This window comes from Taurulus bubalis, assembly GCF_910589615.1.
Source record: "Taurulus bubalis genome assembly, chromosome: 9".
In the NCBI taxonomy this organism is placed as follows: Eukaryota; Metazoa; Chordata; class Actinopteri; order Perciformes; family Cottidae; genus Taurulus; species Taurulus bubalis.
The window spans coordinates 13,417,339-13,434,310 of record NC_136597.1 but is presented as its reverse complement, the minus strand read 5'-3'; the positions used below and the strand labels follow the sequence as shown (position 1 = coordinate 13,434,310).

Genomic DNA, 16,972 nt, shown 5'->3' with positions numbered 1-16,972 from the left:
CAAGTATTAGCAGGACGCTCTCCCTGTACAGTAGGCACACTGCAAAACAGCATCACTGACACGTGGCTACCGGTCATTCCTTTTCCCTCATTGAAACTGTCAAGTCAAAAGAAAATGGAGACTAGGATGTCACTGACAACCAGAGTTAAACAGTCGGAGGTGTAAGAATATGGCTTTTCAGAGGGCCTTTGCTTTCTTTGACCTGAAACTCACATCAATCACAGCAAAGCATACAGTGATCTATGATTTGCAAAATTTAACAGTTGAATAATTTCCTATGAAAGCTCCCCAGTGTGAAGGTCAGCAAGCAGTGCAACTTTGAGGACTGGACCAAAGTAAAATGGTTCTGTCATATCACGTACTGCTCCTAATCCAAGATGAATAAAATACCTGTGTGGCAAATCACGTTCAAATTTCATTACAAGTCATTACTTCAAAATCTCTTACACCTGCAGTTACTCCTGTCAGAGTGAGTCAATAATACCCACAACAAAACAAAATCCCCTCTATCAGTCTCAGCTGTGAGTGTTTCTTAATTAGTCTGGATGAGGCGCCTGTATGTCTACTTTCTATACACGTATTTACAACACACACTACGTCTTGTTTGCGACACAAGGGTAAGCTGGGACCAAGGACAGTTCACTGCACTCTCTCTACTTTGCTCCAATGTCACTATCGGTAGAAATCAAATCAGCAGTTTGTCAATATTGAACAAATACATATTTACAGTTAATCAAACACCAACCTCTTGATTCTACACCATTCCCTATTGATTGTTGAGCTGCTTGCCATTCTCATGGATATGTGTATTACCTAGTGTGTCTGTGTGCAGTAACCCTACTAGCCATGCAGAGTGAAACAGCAGTAGTAGGTATATTGTTTTCATTTCAAAAGAGGAACCCTTAAATAAACAGGTGCTCGGCATCTTAGTTTTATATCATAGAAAAAGATCAAAGGAACAGGCAATCAATCCATCTAGGTGATGGAAATAAACAAAGAGAGAGGGATGAAGGAAATCAGTCAAATGCCTAGCATACTGTAGAAATTAAGATCCCAGTTTTTGAGGGACACAGAAGAGTATTTTGCAATGGAGCGAAGCCCCCACTGACAGCGCCCTCTGGTGGCAAACCTGATGAACATACACAAGCTGCAGAGCAAGAAGGTGGTCGTCATGGCAACACTTCCTACTCCAGGTAGATGTCCTCGGTGGGGCAGGCGTACTCCAGGTGTTCCTGGTAGTACTCCTGGAAGGCTCGTCTGTGGAAAAGACGGACAGATGACTAAAGAGGAACCTTCAAAGAGCACTTCAAGTGGGATGTAATTCTCCAATCTCTTCCAATGACTGTTAGAATTTTCAGTATGTTGACAATAAAAGGGCATTTACAATTTAAGTGGAGTAAATATATCAAATCAAACAAAAAAAACATCAAAAAAGATGTAAAGACATTATCATGCCTTGTTATATGTTTGATGCAGAGTAATACTCACCCAACACACTCTGCTACAGGTCGCATGGACTCCTGGGACACAAACACGTGGCAAGCAAATCTGTTCAGCATCGGGTGCTTTGTGATGAAGCCAAAGTAGCTGCAAAGAGAAGAAAACAATATGATGAAATCAGTCAGATGTTACACTGTACGCTGCTCACACAAGGGCAGAAAACCAATGTGTCTGTTTACCAGTTGTTCCTCGGATGGCATCCACAGAAGGAAATGTTTTTCATCTGGAAGAAGTGACTACATCTGTCATACTATGAGACGCAGACCGGAAGAAAGAAAAAAGCTGTCAATGCAATATTATTCCATATTAAAAGGGAGGATTGACTGAATTATTTGTTAAAGTAATTTATGATTTATTTATTTATTCATGATTTCTTTGTCCATACCTCATCGAGGATGTCATATTCATCCTCCAGGCTCATGATCAGTTTCACTCCTTGCAAGCTAATCTCCAGCTCGCACAGAGAAGGAGGTCGCACATGTACTGTCCGTTTCCTCGATATCGCAATCTAACAGAATTTATTCGACATGTACAAAAAAATAAAAATACATACTTTAATGGTGCATACAGTATGTCACACATGTTTGGGCCTGTTTTGCGGGATAGATAGCACATGTGTTTTGTTGTTTTTCACTTTAGCTTACCTTCTGCATGGCGGCACAGAGAATGCCGTTGCCTTGGTGATAAGGAACCTCAACAGACCCCAAAAACTGAACGCTGAAAGTCTCAATCCATGCTGGATTTCTTTTCATTCCTACAGGGAGCAATGTGGACACACACACACACACACACACACACACACACACACACACACACACACACACACACACACACACACACACACACACACAACACATGTGATTCTTCTGACCTTCACAGAGAGGCAGAGGAAACAACAGTTTATGTGTCCCTCAACTCACCCAAAAGCTCCTTAGACTGGCCTATGACCTCATGGGCATAGAAGGCAGGAAATATGCCCCTCTCCCCCGTCCGCATGTTATAGCCTCTGTACCAGTAGTCATCCTCTTCTTCCTCGACATATAAAGGATCATCCACATCCAGTTCCAGCTCATCTGCATGTCTGGGAATGAACCTGCAGAGAGCAGCAGAGAGGAGGACTAAAAAACAAAAACCTCTGTTAAATGTGTCCTGACATGGTATCACCGCTGCTGGGTATCTCATAGAGTGGAGGTAATTTGATCAGGAACCATCTGTTTGAGTTTCAGGTTACTTCCATTGGGGAGCAGAGAAAGAAGAGGGATGAAACAGCTGACAGTATTAAGATGGTGGGGTGGGTGGAGGAAGACAAAGAGCTCTAAATGTGGGAATGTACTTCCTGACAAAGGACTGTGGCAAAGCAAACACATTATACATTCACCATATGTACGTGTATACAAGGGAGGAGCATGTAGTTTCTCCCAGAGATCGCACAAGCACAGACACAGGTGGTGGCTGATGTGATTATTACTGGTCACCCTGCAGCTCGGACATCTGCTCTCCTCCCTAACACAATTAGTGAAACCTAGAAAGAAATATTGTTTTGTTTATCTACTCAAGGACTTTTTTTCCCCCAGACACAAAATGCTAATTTGAAAATTGGAGCTAATCGTCTATACCGATTCTACAATTGATTAAAAAAAAAACCCAGCCGTGACAGCATGTGGCTGATATTGCTTTCACCTTAAGAGTCTGTGTGTATGTTTGTCATCAAGGTAAAATACAGTCCATACACCTACTGTAGCGGGAAAGACTACAGAAGCAGTTTTGAGTTCTCTGCCAGGTGTTTATGTCTGCGGTCAGATTTTGTCCACGTGATAGCGTAAAATAACATGCAAGACGCAGTTGTGACACTTTACAGGTGTGTAGTTGGGATCAAAATGAAGTTGTTTGAAGATAGGTGTGGTCTAAGCAAGGACCCTGGTAGGATCTGTGGAAGGGGCAATTGTCTCTCCAACTTTATGCCCCTGGCCTGATTTGGCAACCTGGCTGGTGTGATTCTATTGAAAAAGATCTCTAGTTTATGATACATCTGATTGTTGCAATTCACATTGCTCCCATTATTCAAAATGAGTGTAATGTAGATTGTCTTACCTGTAGACTGCCCTGTGTGTCTGGTCCCTCTCCTCTCCACTGATGGTACAGGAGAAAAGTCCAAAAGACTCTGTGCCTACATAGTAAACAGACACCGGTTACAGTTTTAATGTCCAGAACTGAAAGGTAAATGTCCAAAATGAAATTAAAATAGTATTTTTGTTATTAGTTTGAGGAACAAATAACCTTCATGTGAGGAAGTCTAAATGGAAGCTAATTGGATTTGTCAAAAAAGAAACAGCCTTTCATTATGCAAATCACCCTTCATTATGGACATGCATCTTGAAGCAAGAGCACTGATTGATGATGGATGTACTGGGAAGCAGAGTCCTCCCATTGGTTATGTGTGGGCTCTCTGCCAAATTTAGATCACATGTTAATGTATCATGCTGACAGTGATAAGTTAAACCCTAATGCCATATATTCCTTCTGAGGATCCTAAGAGGACACTTTTAGCAACAATGCTCCTGAGCCATTACCAGGGTAAAGTTAAAGAAATAGTTCCACATTTTCTGCCAAGAGTTAGATGAGAAGATCAATATCACTTTCATATGTGTAAGAAGATACATCCAGGAAATGCTTCCTGCTTAGCATACAAGCGGAAAACCGGGGAAATAGCTAGCCTGGCTCCATCCAATGGTAAAAATTATATATATCAACAGCTTTGAAGATGACTTTTAAACAAACAAAAGTGTAAAACACCTTTGAAGATGACTTATTAACAAACAAAAGTGTCAAATTGACAAGTATTGGTTGTATGTGCATTCTGAATTAAACTAAAAATTATTTTTATACTATTAGCTTTCAGGATGCTTACCTTTGGAAATCCCTCCGTATTTTCAGTCTTAGTTAGCTAAGCTAACCATCACCTGACGGTAGTTTTATATTTAATAATATGGTAGGAACCCTTGTTACTAATAGTTGTATACATTTTTAACTATCAAGAAGAAAGAGAATATGTGTGTTTCTCAAAGTGACAAACTATGCCTTTAATCTCTAAAAATCTTGGATTGAAAGTTTTACAAAGGGTGCAGTGTCTGAATAGCATTGTGCGCAACTTACTGGAGGAGCGGGACGTGCCATTGACGAACACATTGAGGAACTTCTTGGAGAATGGGAGGTCAGCCTCAGGAGAGGAGTCCTCAGAAGAACTGAGAAGTTCTGGCCTCACCTCATCATCATCGTCTCGACCATAACTCACTTCTCCTGTCCCCAAAGGCTCCTCGTCACATAGTGTGGACAGCTCACTGTCATCACTTAGAACGGAGGTGCACCTGGTAGGACAAGGTTTGTTTGTTTCAAATCCGAAATTAGGGCATCCACAAGTACAAGTAGAAGAATTATGAAAATAATATTCCATTTGCTTTGCTCCGTTTAAACACAAACACACACATACTCCATTGTATACGCAGCTTCCACACATTTTACACACTCATTGTCAGAGCATACCTTCTGAGGCTGACTAGCTCCAGCGTAGTATTCTCATCCACCACTAGCGTGTACTTCATGGAGTCATAGGCCAGCCCATCCTCTTCATTCTGCTCCCTCAGAGTTCGATCTTTCTCACACAGTGGGAGGTCATGGTCAGGTAAGGGATGGTTTTGCACACTGGAATCAATAGGTGGTGAACTGTCAAGCTCTAAGTCACTACCCCGGTAGGACTGCTTCCCCAAGCCACCCAGGAATGGGTAAGAGTCTCCATCATCTTCCTCTTCGTCATTGTCTGTGGAGTAGGTGAGGCTGAAGCAGCGGTTAGTCTGGGCAGTGGGTATGTCCAGCGTCAGGCTGTGTTTAACCTCGGTGATACGCTCAAGAGAGGCTGAGGAACGACTCTTTGACCTGGGCTCTGTTTCTCGTCCTTCATCCTTGTCGCTGACTACACTCTCACTGAGGCTCGGTGAGTCCAGATCCTTCCTACCCTCCAGCATCATCAAGTCATTATCAGGCTCTTCATCTTCTTCTTGTCTCCTGGCGTTTTTAGATAGTTTGTTTGAAAAGTTCTTTTCAGAGTCTTTAGTGGTATACTTGGAGTTGAAATCTGTAGTTCCGCTCCCATTGTTTGCACAGTGCTCCAAGGTCAATGAGGTTATGGTGTCACCAGTAGGGTTGTTCATATACAGACGGGGGCTTATGACTGCTCCTTCTTTTGAAGACTCCATGCTATTACTCCTCTCTCCTAGCTCCTTTCTGTACCCCTCACCTTCCTTCTGTTCTTCCTCTGATTCCTCCAATTCTGATTTCTTCTCTTGGTCCTCATCATTGAAACCATCTCCCTCTCCAATGTCTGAGGATGGTGAGATGGTGTCTGACACAGACACTTTCCTCTTGAAGCAGTCCTCAGGACAGCTGATTGGGTATGAGCCCTCTGAGATCATCCTGTTGACCAGGTTGCTGAGCAGCCACGGTGAGTCTGAGTTCTCACTCAGGTCATCTTCGCTTTCGGATTCGGAGTCTCCCTCACTGGTTCCATCATATTCATCTGTACTGGGCATTAGCCTGGGTCCCACTGGCAGGTAGAAGGAGCGTTTGAAGCTCTCCAGACTGTGGTCTGGTTCTATCTGCAGCACCATCTGTCTGGACAGGCTGTCCTCACATCGTTGGGCTGGAGGCAGAGTCTCATCTGGGTCAGCCTGGTGCTCAAAGGACAGCTCATCGTCCACATTCTGCAGCCCCATCAGAGCTTCACCATCGTTGTAGGACTCAGGAGGTGAGAAGGGTGAGTCAACAGGGGATGGTGTAGCAATAGTAGGTGAGGGTAGAGGCGAAGGAGAGGGAAGAGTAGACCCTTCTTTGATTGGGTCAGGCTGGCCCAGGAGTAGAGACGCTTTGAGTCCCACGATGCCACTGTCCTGCTCTAACTCCGTATCCAGGTCCAGTTCCTGGTCTGATGTAGGCGAGCTGGCCTCCTCAATAGAGTTGGTGAGATGAGATGAGCGTCCACTGCTGCTGTCATCACTGGTCAGATCCAGCTCTGTCTCTGAGATGGAAGAGATCATGTTGGAGACCACGGGGCCTCCACAGGCAAACGCTGCCTCCAGCTCCCCTTCAATGTCAGAGTCAGAGCCTGGAGAGCTGAGGTCCTTGTCCTGGTCTGAAGTTGTGTAACCCTGCTGGTTCATATCTGCAATCCCTGGGTCCGAGGAAGGAGAGGTTGAGTCGTTAGCTGCTGCCTCCATGGCAGAAACTGCTGCATCTGAACTGTTGGAATGGCCAAGACCATCCGAGCGGCTGGAGGACACATAGCTCGAGAAGGAGGCGGGTTCAATGGAGGGGAATTCCACATATGCCGACCGATTCTCCTTACACACCATGTCGTATGTCTCTTTACACATGAACTCCACTTCAAAATCTTTCTCCAACTCCTCATCGGACAAGGGTGTATCTGCACCATCGTTGGCTCCCATGGGTGCAGTGGATGACAAGCAACGGCTGGTTCCATCTAGGTCCAAGTCGTTCTCAGGCTCCACACCTGACTCACTGGTGATCGTGTAAGTGTCGGTGGCACGCCGGCTTGAGTGTTTGTGGTTGTGGTCACTGTTGAGGTCGTGGTCTACCTCTGTGTCTGAACACTGGGAGTGCTCGTCTACAGAAGGTACTCTGGTTGTCTGAATTGAAGGGTCGGCCTTCGGCTCAGTGTTGTCACCAGAGCGAGGGTGGGTCTTGTGTTGACCAAATGAGCCTGTGAAGATAAAAAGGTGTGGAGAAACGAGAAAAGCCATGAGAGAAGGAAAATACAGGATAACATTGAAAATTATGGAGAAGCTGATGTAGAAAAGTCAAAGGGGACAGATCATAAGTGTTGGGAAGGCACTTTGGACAGTTAAAGAGAGAAGATTTAAAAAACAGCCTAAAGAATAACAACGAGATATTTTTTTTATTCATAAACAGTTGAGAAAAAAAAAAGTGGGATGAGCAAGTCCAGCAAACTCTTCATTTAGAAACCCAATAATTTGATTGCTGAAAGCAGACTAGTGTGAATGGCTTTGTAAGAATCAACATGACAGTGTTTGGCTGAACATACCCTGAACAAGAATAATTCACTTAATTTAAGATCTTGGCACTACACGACTGATGATAATGGAATGAGCTCTAAGCTTGCCAGGCTGGCCTTTTTGTTACCGTATTCTGGCCTCTCCCGCCTGTTGCCCTCCATGTCGCAGAGGAGGGGCCTGTGAGGGGATTGGGGGTTCCCGCCCTCCCCTGCTTGTTTTGGTGGAATACCTTTGCTCTGAGACCCTGGTGCCTGGGAAACTGGAGAGGCCGGGCACTGGCCTGTCACATGGCTACCATCCTCCAGACACGAGTGGGTTGGAGACAGACGACCTGCAGGTGGAGAAGATATGTATTTTCAATGTAATGCCTGCAGTGTAAGGATTGTTTATAATAGCGGATCTTATTTTTAACAAGGCAACAATCAACCTGCCCATCTGGGACAATAAATTCACAAAGGATAACTTTGAAAAACAATAAAAATCAAGAAACTTAAAATAATGTAATATCTAATGTGGTGTGCATTCATTGTTGTGGCAAGTAATTAACATCTCTGCCAAGAGATAATTAGATCGGTTGAGTGTGTGTGTGTGAGTTTGTGCATCTCATAATTTTGCAACTGCTGCACCAAACTGTATGTGTGAATTAGTTGAGGGTCCTGATGGGCAGGTGGCACCTTACCTGGTAGCCTCTGCCATCAGTGTATGAATGGGTGTGAATGGGTGAATAATGACACGTGTAAAGCACTTTGAGTGGTCAGAAAACAGTTTGCTCAATTTTATTGTTTTCGACGGTGTGTTTAGCAGCTAACGGCTAACAAAACTACCAGAACATACACAGATGAGGGCACCTCCGCCACTCAGCTGCTGCCAGAGACAGTTATTCAGTGCAGAGCATCAACAACAGTGGATCTCAACCTAAACCGTGCAAAGCATTTTTCGTTGAAAAAAATTATGTAATACACAGCACTGATGTCAGCAGTGTCTGATTTAATATATAATATATATAATTTTGTTTATGAACTTACACTTATATTTTATTAAATCACCATTTTTAAAGGATTTTTTAATGGATGCTCATTTTAAATATATTTGTTTTAAATCTCACGTACCCTCAGGGGTACACGTACCCCCCATCTGAGAACCACTGGTCTAAAAAGTCACGGTCATGCCCCTGAGACGGAGCTGAGACGGAGTTGAGACGGAGCTGATACGTGATTAAAATGAGAGCATGGCGGTTGAGTGAGATGTCCCAGTAAGAGCCAATTGTGTGTTGTATTAGTTAATTCAAACATTACAACAGTGGTTGTTGCAGACACTTCTGGTGAGTGCACCTTTCTAGTTTTTTATATGTTTCTTCATTTCTTTCTAATTGCCTCTCTTGAGCCAATATATGTAAAAAACAGTCAAAGCAAAGCTTTGATGTATGCCAGTATGCCTGATCTATGATTGGGACACAGCTAATTCCATATTGTGTTGCAACATAATTCCTGCAACATGCAAATTAATTACAATTCTATCTGATAATTCCTTCAAAGATGAACCAAAACCTTGTCAGTCAAAATAAGCTGCATCTTTTGTGAAGTATTATGTGTGGTAGACTAAAACTTAATAAAAAGAAAAAACACTGTCCATATCTATAGAGATAATTGATGTGTATTTACCCTGTGAGGTCTTGCGTAAAGAGTCCTGCCAGCTTCCTTTCTTTGGGGACAGACTGCTGTTATTGTTAAGTGAATCCTAATGAGAAGAGAGATAAGGAGATATTCAAAATAGTACAATTACAAAGACTAAGAATTACACATAGTCTGTGTTTCGTGTGTGTTTAGGACCACAGCTTCAGGCTGCTTACCTGTGACACAGCAGTGGTGAGGTTTAGTGTGGTGGGTCTGCTCTTCAGTGTGCCAAGAGTAGGGGATAGAGGAGGGGAGGCAGAGGGTGATGGGGGTGCATCAGGGTCAACCTCTTCATCTTCTTCCTCATCATCATCGTCATCCTCGTCGTCAATCATCTCAAACTCTTGGAAGTCATCTTGGAAGGAGCATATTGGGTGGTGCATGTCACTCTTCTCCAGAATGAGGGAGTCCTGATGCCGGAAGAGACAGGGAGAGACGTGTAATGGCGTACAGAGATGAAATTAAAGGATGCATTATGCTTTCCCTCCTTCACCCTATTTCAAACTAATTAAAGCATCTCTTGCCCTGACGACAGTGGGGAAACTATTATGTAGGGAGCCAACAAAGGGAAAAAGCTGCTACCTTCTACCCACTGCATATTACTTCCATTTTCATTTAAAAGCTTTGCCAAGAACAGGCCTGTCTGAGAGATGAATAGAACAAGGAGAGCACAGATGGAGAGCACGCAACACAATGTTCTTTGATTACAGGGCATTTGTAAAACACAGACAAACACACATAAAAGCACAGTAGTGGGCAAGACTGCAACAGAGTTCACATAAACAGCCATGCTGCCTAGGTTGTTGTGTGTGTGTGTGTGTGTGTGTGTGTGTGTGTGTGTGTGTGTGTGTGTGTGTGTGTGTGTGTGTGTGTGTGTGTGTGTGTGTGTGTGTGAGAAGACAGAGAAGCTAAGTGCAGGCTTCAGCATCAGAGACATTACCACCTCCCCGTGAAAAGATAAAGGTGAAAAGGTTGAACCAAAGGTTGAAGAAGGGATCAATCAGAGATCTCTCAAGTTTCAGCTGGTTTACCGTAAAGCAGCGCACTGAATGATTTTGAGGTTTAACAGACCACACCTCCAAGAGTGTGTATGTTGCAATGTAGCAGTGTAGCTTTTATGTTTGCCAGATACAAGGTGAATTGATGGTGCAAACACTACTAAAATAGCTTATTGACACACATCTGAAACTAGCTGCTTATCATGGAATAAGAGGTAACTACACTGACGAGGCAAAAGTGGTCATATAACAGCTATAACAGTTTTGGAACTGTATAATCCAGGGGTGGGCAAACTTTTTGGCTCAGGGGCCACATTGAATAAAAAAATTTGACAGACGGGTCAGTATCAGATGGATGGAGAGTGTTTGTGTGAACCTGTCACGGGAGGACAATGTTGCGGACCCAAATGCAGACCACATGAGAGTATGAGTATCTGGTAAAACTGATTATTGGAGCCAAAGGGAAGGTGGGGAGCCTGTGGTCCGCCACAGGGGGTGCTGGGCGGTGTGAGACCCGTACCTGTACACTTGAGGACGGCGAGGCCGGCAGGGGGCGGTGTGAGAATATAACATAAATGACTCAGCTTTTTTGTTCAACTCGCTGGTTAAATCTTCATCAATTTGTTCTCCACGCCGAGTCACTGTTCTGCGTGATAAACTCAATTTTTCAAATTTGTTTTTGCTCTCTGGACATAAGAGACCTGCTGTTTCTACCATACATTCTTTCAAAAACTCTCCTTCAGAGAAAGGCTTGCTGGCTTTTGCTATTTTGAATGCTAGCAAAAAACTTGCCTTGGTGCTTGATTCTTGTATAGCAGTTTGGCGGAGATTTTTTTTTTGCTGACTCTTTAAATTGGCTGCCAAAATGGCGGCTAATATTGTATTCTTTGAATACTGCAATGGTTTCTTGGCAAATAAGACATACTGCCTCTGATCGTACTTCGGTGAAAAAATACTTAGCAGTCCACTCATTAAAGACTCTGCACTCACTGTCGACTTTTCTTTTCTTGGGTCCACTCATTGTGACAGAAGGGACCAATGCAGGAGGATGGCAGGAGGCTGACAGACAGAACCCTATATGTCACATGACATGAGCGCGCAGGGTGGCGCAGTTCCGTGGGTCGAATGTGGTTAGTTATGTTAGTTATACTGAGGAAAAATACTCTGCATGCAGCTGTCAGTTCATTTTACAACTCTAAAACTGTTGTAGTACAAACCCTGTCTCCGGCAACAGAAAGTGATTCATATCACTGTAATGCTTCTAAAGTTAACGCTTTACGACATAATTAAAAAGGATTCTGACCGCTAAGAAGTGGAGCTTTTCAGTGGTTTGCGGTATATTACGGTAATAAAAAAAATAAAAAAGTGTCGCCCTTGTCTGTGGGATCAGTGGGGGAGGGGTGGAATTGACCAGCGCAGCACAGCAAGTGTTGTGCGTGTCGCTCTAGTTCAGCAGAACACGACAGGCAGCGGTCCGCACGGCGCGTACAAACTGCTGTAACGCCTCTCTGTTCCCGACTTGATTTTCCCAAAGCACGATGACCACAACAGACCAGCGTTGATGTTTCTTCATGCTTATTTATTGCACAGCGCTCTTTTAGGCTTTTCGTGTGTGTGTTCTTCTGCAGCAGAGCCGTGAGCGCAGCAGAAGTCACTACAGCGGTCTTTCTGCTGCAGCAGAACACACACATGAAAAGCCTAAAAGAGCGCTGTGCAATAAATAAGCATGAAGAAACATCAACGCTGGTCTGTTGTGGTCATCGTGCTTCGGGAAACTGAACTTGGGAACGGAGAAGCGCTACAGCGGTCTTTACTATAACTTTTTTTATTTTTTTTAATGTTATAATAATTATAATACTCGGCGGGTCCGCGGGCCGGAGTTTGCCCACCTCTGGTATAATCTCTCACTTACATTCAACCTAACAGAGCAGACAAAAACTCAACCTTACATTCTGTTGAAAAACTAATATTGATTGCATCACCTTTTTAGTAAACAATGTTTTAGTGAAAAACAAAAAAGTCTTAAATAAAGTAATCATAATATAAAAGGTCCCTTGCATAAAAAAACATACATGAATAAATAAAAATCAATAACATTGTGTGAGTCTGTTCTTTCTTGGATATATTGATGAAACTGATTAAGGCTTTCTACCATGATAGCGAGCTAGACGTTCACAATTATCCCAATCATAGAAATTCACCACGATCAACTTATTGTGAATGTTTTTTAATCACGTTTCCCGATAAAGTCCATATCATCCCATCCCTACTCTCATTTATATTAATAAAAGCTGCTACATCACTGTTTCTAATAAACTACAATACTACCATAAACATTTCTAGCTTTTTTTCCCCCATCATCTCTTTCCTAATTTGAATTTGACAATGAAAACACAATGATTGATCTATTCGGCTTTGCAGTTTTAACAGCACAGCAGTTTCTCTGCCTCTCAGTGCAGCCTCTTTAATGGAGGAATCAAAGCTCAACCCTCTAGCGCATCCAATACAGTTCTGCTGACGTCTGGTGCATCCACTTTATGCCACAGCAACAGATATTAACACTCAATCTATTACCAAGAACATGCACATGAATATGCATACATATATCTAATTAACATGAAAACAAATCTTGCTCCTTTGATTTTCTTGTATTTTTGTCATTTCAATGTTTCCTTTCATTGTTTCATTTAAGAGTCTTTACTTTATGCCTTTGTGTGTTTCCCGCCTTTGTGATTGGATTCACCTGTGTGTCATCACCCACAACTCCCCAGTGTATTCAACCCAAGTGTCCCCCTGTCTCTGTTTGTCTTTGTCAAGCGTTCCAGCAATTTCCTTGTGTTAATGTTCTATTTTTTGGGGGATCTCTGGCTGCTACTCCTGACCTCATCTTTGCCTCATCTAGGGCTGCAACAACGAATCGAAAAGTGTTGGCAACGAATTTCATTATCGATTCGTTGTGTCGCGCGATTATTACGCCGGGCAATAAATCGCGGAGAAGAAAAAAAAGAGCGCAGCAGAGCAACTGGCCGGCCAGCGTTTCTGAGATTGGAGTGAGACACGAGAAAAGCTGAGGTTGTGATGTTCTCAAAAATAGAAGATCTTTGACAAGTCGAGTCTTGGCCAATCAGCGTCTTCATGTTCCTCAAACTTGTTTTTAATGGAAGCTAGTCAGCTTGCTATCGCGTTAGCTAACGTGTTTGGGTTGTGTATTGTCGTTAAAGTTACGTTATGTTCCGTTACAGTTCAGTCTTGCTTGTAAAAAAACGTAACGTGATGAAACATGCCGTCACCCCCCGGTCTGGTTCAGTTCACGCTGTCACTCGTTAACGTTAAACCGGCACACCGGAGGATCTGGCTGCAGGTTTTTTTTTTTTTTTTTACTCAAAGTAGAATGAAGCAAATCACGTAGTCGGGCTTAGCCAACAACGTGACGTCGTGGTCATAAGAGACCCAGCATGAAAGAGTTTAAGGAAGAGGACGCTCTATATGGAGCAGTACAGCTTCCCACTGTCCCAGTATTTCATACATATTGATAAAGCAGGGTATGTAAATGCAGCCTCTAGAGGGATGAATTACAGTAAAAAGGGCTCACATTTGGCAGATGTAAAGCATAGATGTGTATGTTTTTAGTGTTAGTCCATTTTGTTGTTTTAATTAACAGCTCAGGGATGTTCAAGGAGTAAACTGTTTGTGCACTTTCTGAAGATGTTTTGCACTGTCACTTCTGTTTTTGAATAAAGGGTTGAAAATGAACGCTTTTTTGATAAAGACATTTTTTTATCCGATTAATCGAAAAAATAATCAACCGATTAATCGATTATTAAAATAATCGTTAGTTGCAGCCCTAGCCTCATCCCTGCCTGAATAGTTTGCTCGATGAGTTGACGGATCTCCTCTGTACTGAACCTGTTTCTAGAAAGTAAAGTCTGTGTTTCTGCACCTAATCCTCTCTCTGCGTGCTTTTTGAGTCCTGTTTTTTCCTGTGGTTCCATGAGTCGTAACTATATGGCTGTATGTTGAGAAACCTTTCAGTCAATCATCAAAAGCATTCTTGATTCATAATCTACTGTCACAATGCTGTTTCCTCACACTGACCCATTATAATCCATCACTGGGGATATGTGACCTATAACTCGTAACATCCATCAGCAAGGTTTGTGAAAATGCCACGTCCGCTTGGAAGAATAAGACCTGACAGGCAGGCAGGCACACTTAAAGAAAAAAAAGAGAACTATAGATAAGCGTTTTGTGTTAGCGAGAAGCAATCCACATGGTCTCTAGTTCCCAAGGACATCCCATCCAGCCCAGTGACTGTACCTCCTCTGTCAGGCAGCAGACTATGCAGTCATACTCTCCTGCTGCCAGGGAAGGTGTGAATGAGTTTAGTCCTCTTACACACACAGAAGGAAGCATTAGAGAGCGCAACTGCAGTCAATAGAAATTATTATTCGCTATTATTAAGTTAAAATGGCATTCGTTGTATCATACACAGACACGCCCAAATGCATGCAAACTGTACTGCTCCACAGTCATAAACACACGTTTAAGAGTTCTGCTTATGACTAACATTTATACAGTCATTTCTGTTATTCAATAGCGTCATGTCTCATGCTGATCAGTTGGCAAAGAGACTGCTAACAAAAAAAGGCAAAGGCAGAGGATCCTTTTGATCTCTAATTTACCGACCACAGGCTAATGGTTAATTATATACTACCTACTGCTTCTGCTGCTCCACCTAGTGGGATGGCAGCTCTACTATACAGCACTGTCCTCACTGGAGAGATGAGAGGCTTCGGGATGAACTGCAGGGCCATCTTGCTTACTGAGCACACAAGCTGACGGAGAAACACTCTGGACGGATGAGAGAAACAATCTGAGCTTGTGCTTTGCAAATGCTGTGGACTCCAGGGACTTGTAAATCTCAGTGGAGGCTGAGAATAAAATGGTCTTTTACTGTAAGATTTAACAGGCAGCGGGGGTCAACAGAAAACAGGGAGGGTCTAGCGCAGGCGTGTCAAACTCATGTTAGTGAAGGGGCCGCATGCTGCCCAATTTGATCTCAAGTGGGCCGGACCAGTAAAATCACAGCATATAAACGCATACATAATGACAATATTTTTCTATGTTTAAATCATTGGTGAAGGTTTTTGGATGATAAACCCGATTTTAAGGTATTTTTACAATAAACTAGAAACATAAAGACCAAAAATTCAGACATCAGCCCACTGTTTACCTGCCTGGGCTCTCCTCTGCAGATTCCCTCGCAATTGAGCAATATTTATAGTAATGTCAGTGGTCTAATGAATTCTGACTCTGGGTCAATGTATAGCGTGCCCTAGGGCTGGGCGGTATGGCCAAAAATTAATTTCACGGTATTTTGTAAGATTCTGGCGGTTTCACGGTATATCACGGCATTTTTTTTCTCCAAATAAACACATTGACGTCGAAAAGGACCGTCACCACCATCTTTATTCACCACTCACTCGCAACTGGCCAGCAGCTGTTTTGATTGGTACATTGGGTGCTAACCTGGAGGGATTTAGGACCCAGGGGAATACTGTGATACTAGTGGCGCATGCGCGGCCGTAACGACTATTGCCATTCATCAGCCGGCAGCAACATCCAATGTTTACAGTCACTGATATGTGTATAGCGGTCTGAGCTACTTACGTCTCACGGATATAAGTTGACTCAGGGTGTGCAAGACATGACATCGCCAAAAGGCATGATGGGTAAAGCCCGCCCACTGTGCTGCACAGGAAAAGACTTCTTCCTTCACAAGAAAAGTCTTCCTGTGTGGGCGGTGCCATTTACCCAGCATGCCTTTTGGCGATGTCATTTTTTGCACACCCTGAGTCAAATGAGTTAACATGAGACGTAAGTAGCTCGGTCCGCTGCTCATTCAGCTTCAAGCTGTGCATATTAAATGTTGTTGCAGCCAAATAGCAGTGACCGGTATGACGGTATGTCAACAATTCATACCGCATGCACAACTGGGACTGGTATACTGGTCGCACAGCCCTAGTGTGCCTGTTTTTCAATCAGTGGTTCAAGACCCAGCTTTCGTATTTTTCTGCAATTTAAACAATTATCCCGCAGGCCAGACTGGACCCCCTGGCGGGCCGGATCTGGCCCGCGGGCCGTATGTTTGACACCCCTGGTCTAGCAGATGTGCAAAACATCCCGGCGAAGGCCATATACAACAATGAATGCAGTGCTGCCCAAATACTGCAGATGTGCCAAAGTTATCTGTTGGCTGGGATCATGTTGCAGTCAATTATTTGTCTGTATTTTGCATGATTGTTTCTGAACACACCTGCAAAGACTAATGGCTTGGATCACTCAATCACTATTGTCCCAAATGTATCTTCTACATTTGTTTTGTTTGTACAATGATACAATAAATTGTGTCTGCGTGTGGGTGCATGTGCACCCACTCAAAGCCCATTTACCAAATGAGGCTCGTCATCTCGGTCAGTTTTATGCGGGAGTATATGGCAGATGTGGATTAGCCTCCTATTAATGGAGACCAGCTAGTGAGTGATGACCTCCATCTATCAGTGTATCTCTCAATTTCCATTTCAAACTAGCACCACAGCTGAGAGACAGACACCAACGCTCTGTCACATACTGAATTATGCATGCACTCATGGTGTTCAATTAGGGCTCTGGAGAGACAAAGATGGATGTTAGAGAGACAGGAAGTGAAGCATCAGGG

At 43.3% G+C, this 16,972-nt stretch overlaps 1 protein-coding gene across 1 annotated transcript in view; it reads right to left on the bottom strand.

Annotated features, from left to right (window-relative positions):
• Positions 1-1,184: 1,184 nt before the first annotated feature.
• Positions 1,185-16,972, bottom strand: part of mapk8ip2 (mitogen-activated protein kinase 8 interacting protein 2) — a gene marked incomplete at both ends in the record, with an annotated part of 29,614 nt that continues 13,826 nt past the window's right edge. The window contains 12 exons of the mRNA XM_079224258.1: positions 1,185-1,257; positions 1,489-1,587; positions 1,680-1,750; positions 1,886-2,008; positions 2,145-2,254; positions 2,421-2,593; positions 3,592-3,667; positions 4,654-4,865; positions 5,041-7,270; positions 7,711-7,914; positions 9,245-9,320; positions 9,433-9,666. Of these exons, the coding sequence (XP_079080384.1) occupies positions 1,185-1,257; positions 1,489-1,587; positions 1,680-1,750; positions 1,886-2,008; positions 2,145-2,254; positions 2,421-2,593; positions 3,592-3,667; positions 4,654-4,865; positions 5,041-7,270; positions 7,711-7,914; positions 9,245-9,320; positions 9,433-9,666 (3,681 nt within the window). The remainder of the gene's footprint in view (positions 1,258-1,488; positions 1,588-1,679; positions 1,751-1,885; positions 2,009-2,144; positions 2,255-2,420; positions 2,594-3,591; positions 3,668-4,653; positions 4,866-5,040; positions 7,271-7,710; positions 7,915-9,244; positions 9,321-9,432; positions 9,667-16,972) is intronic.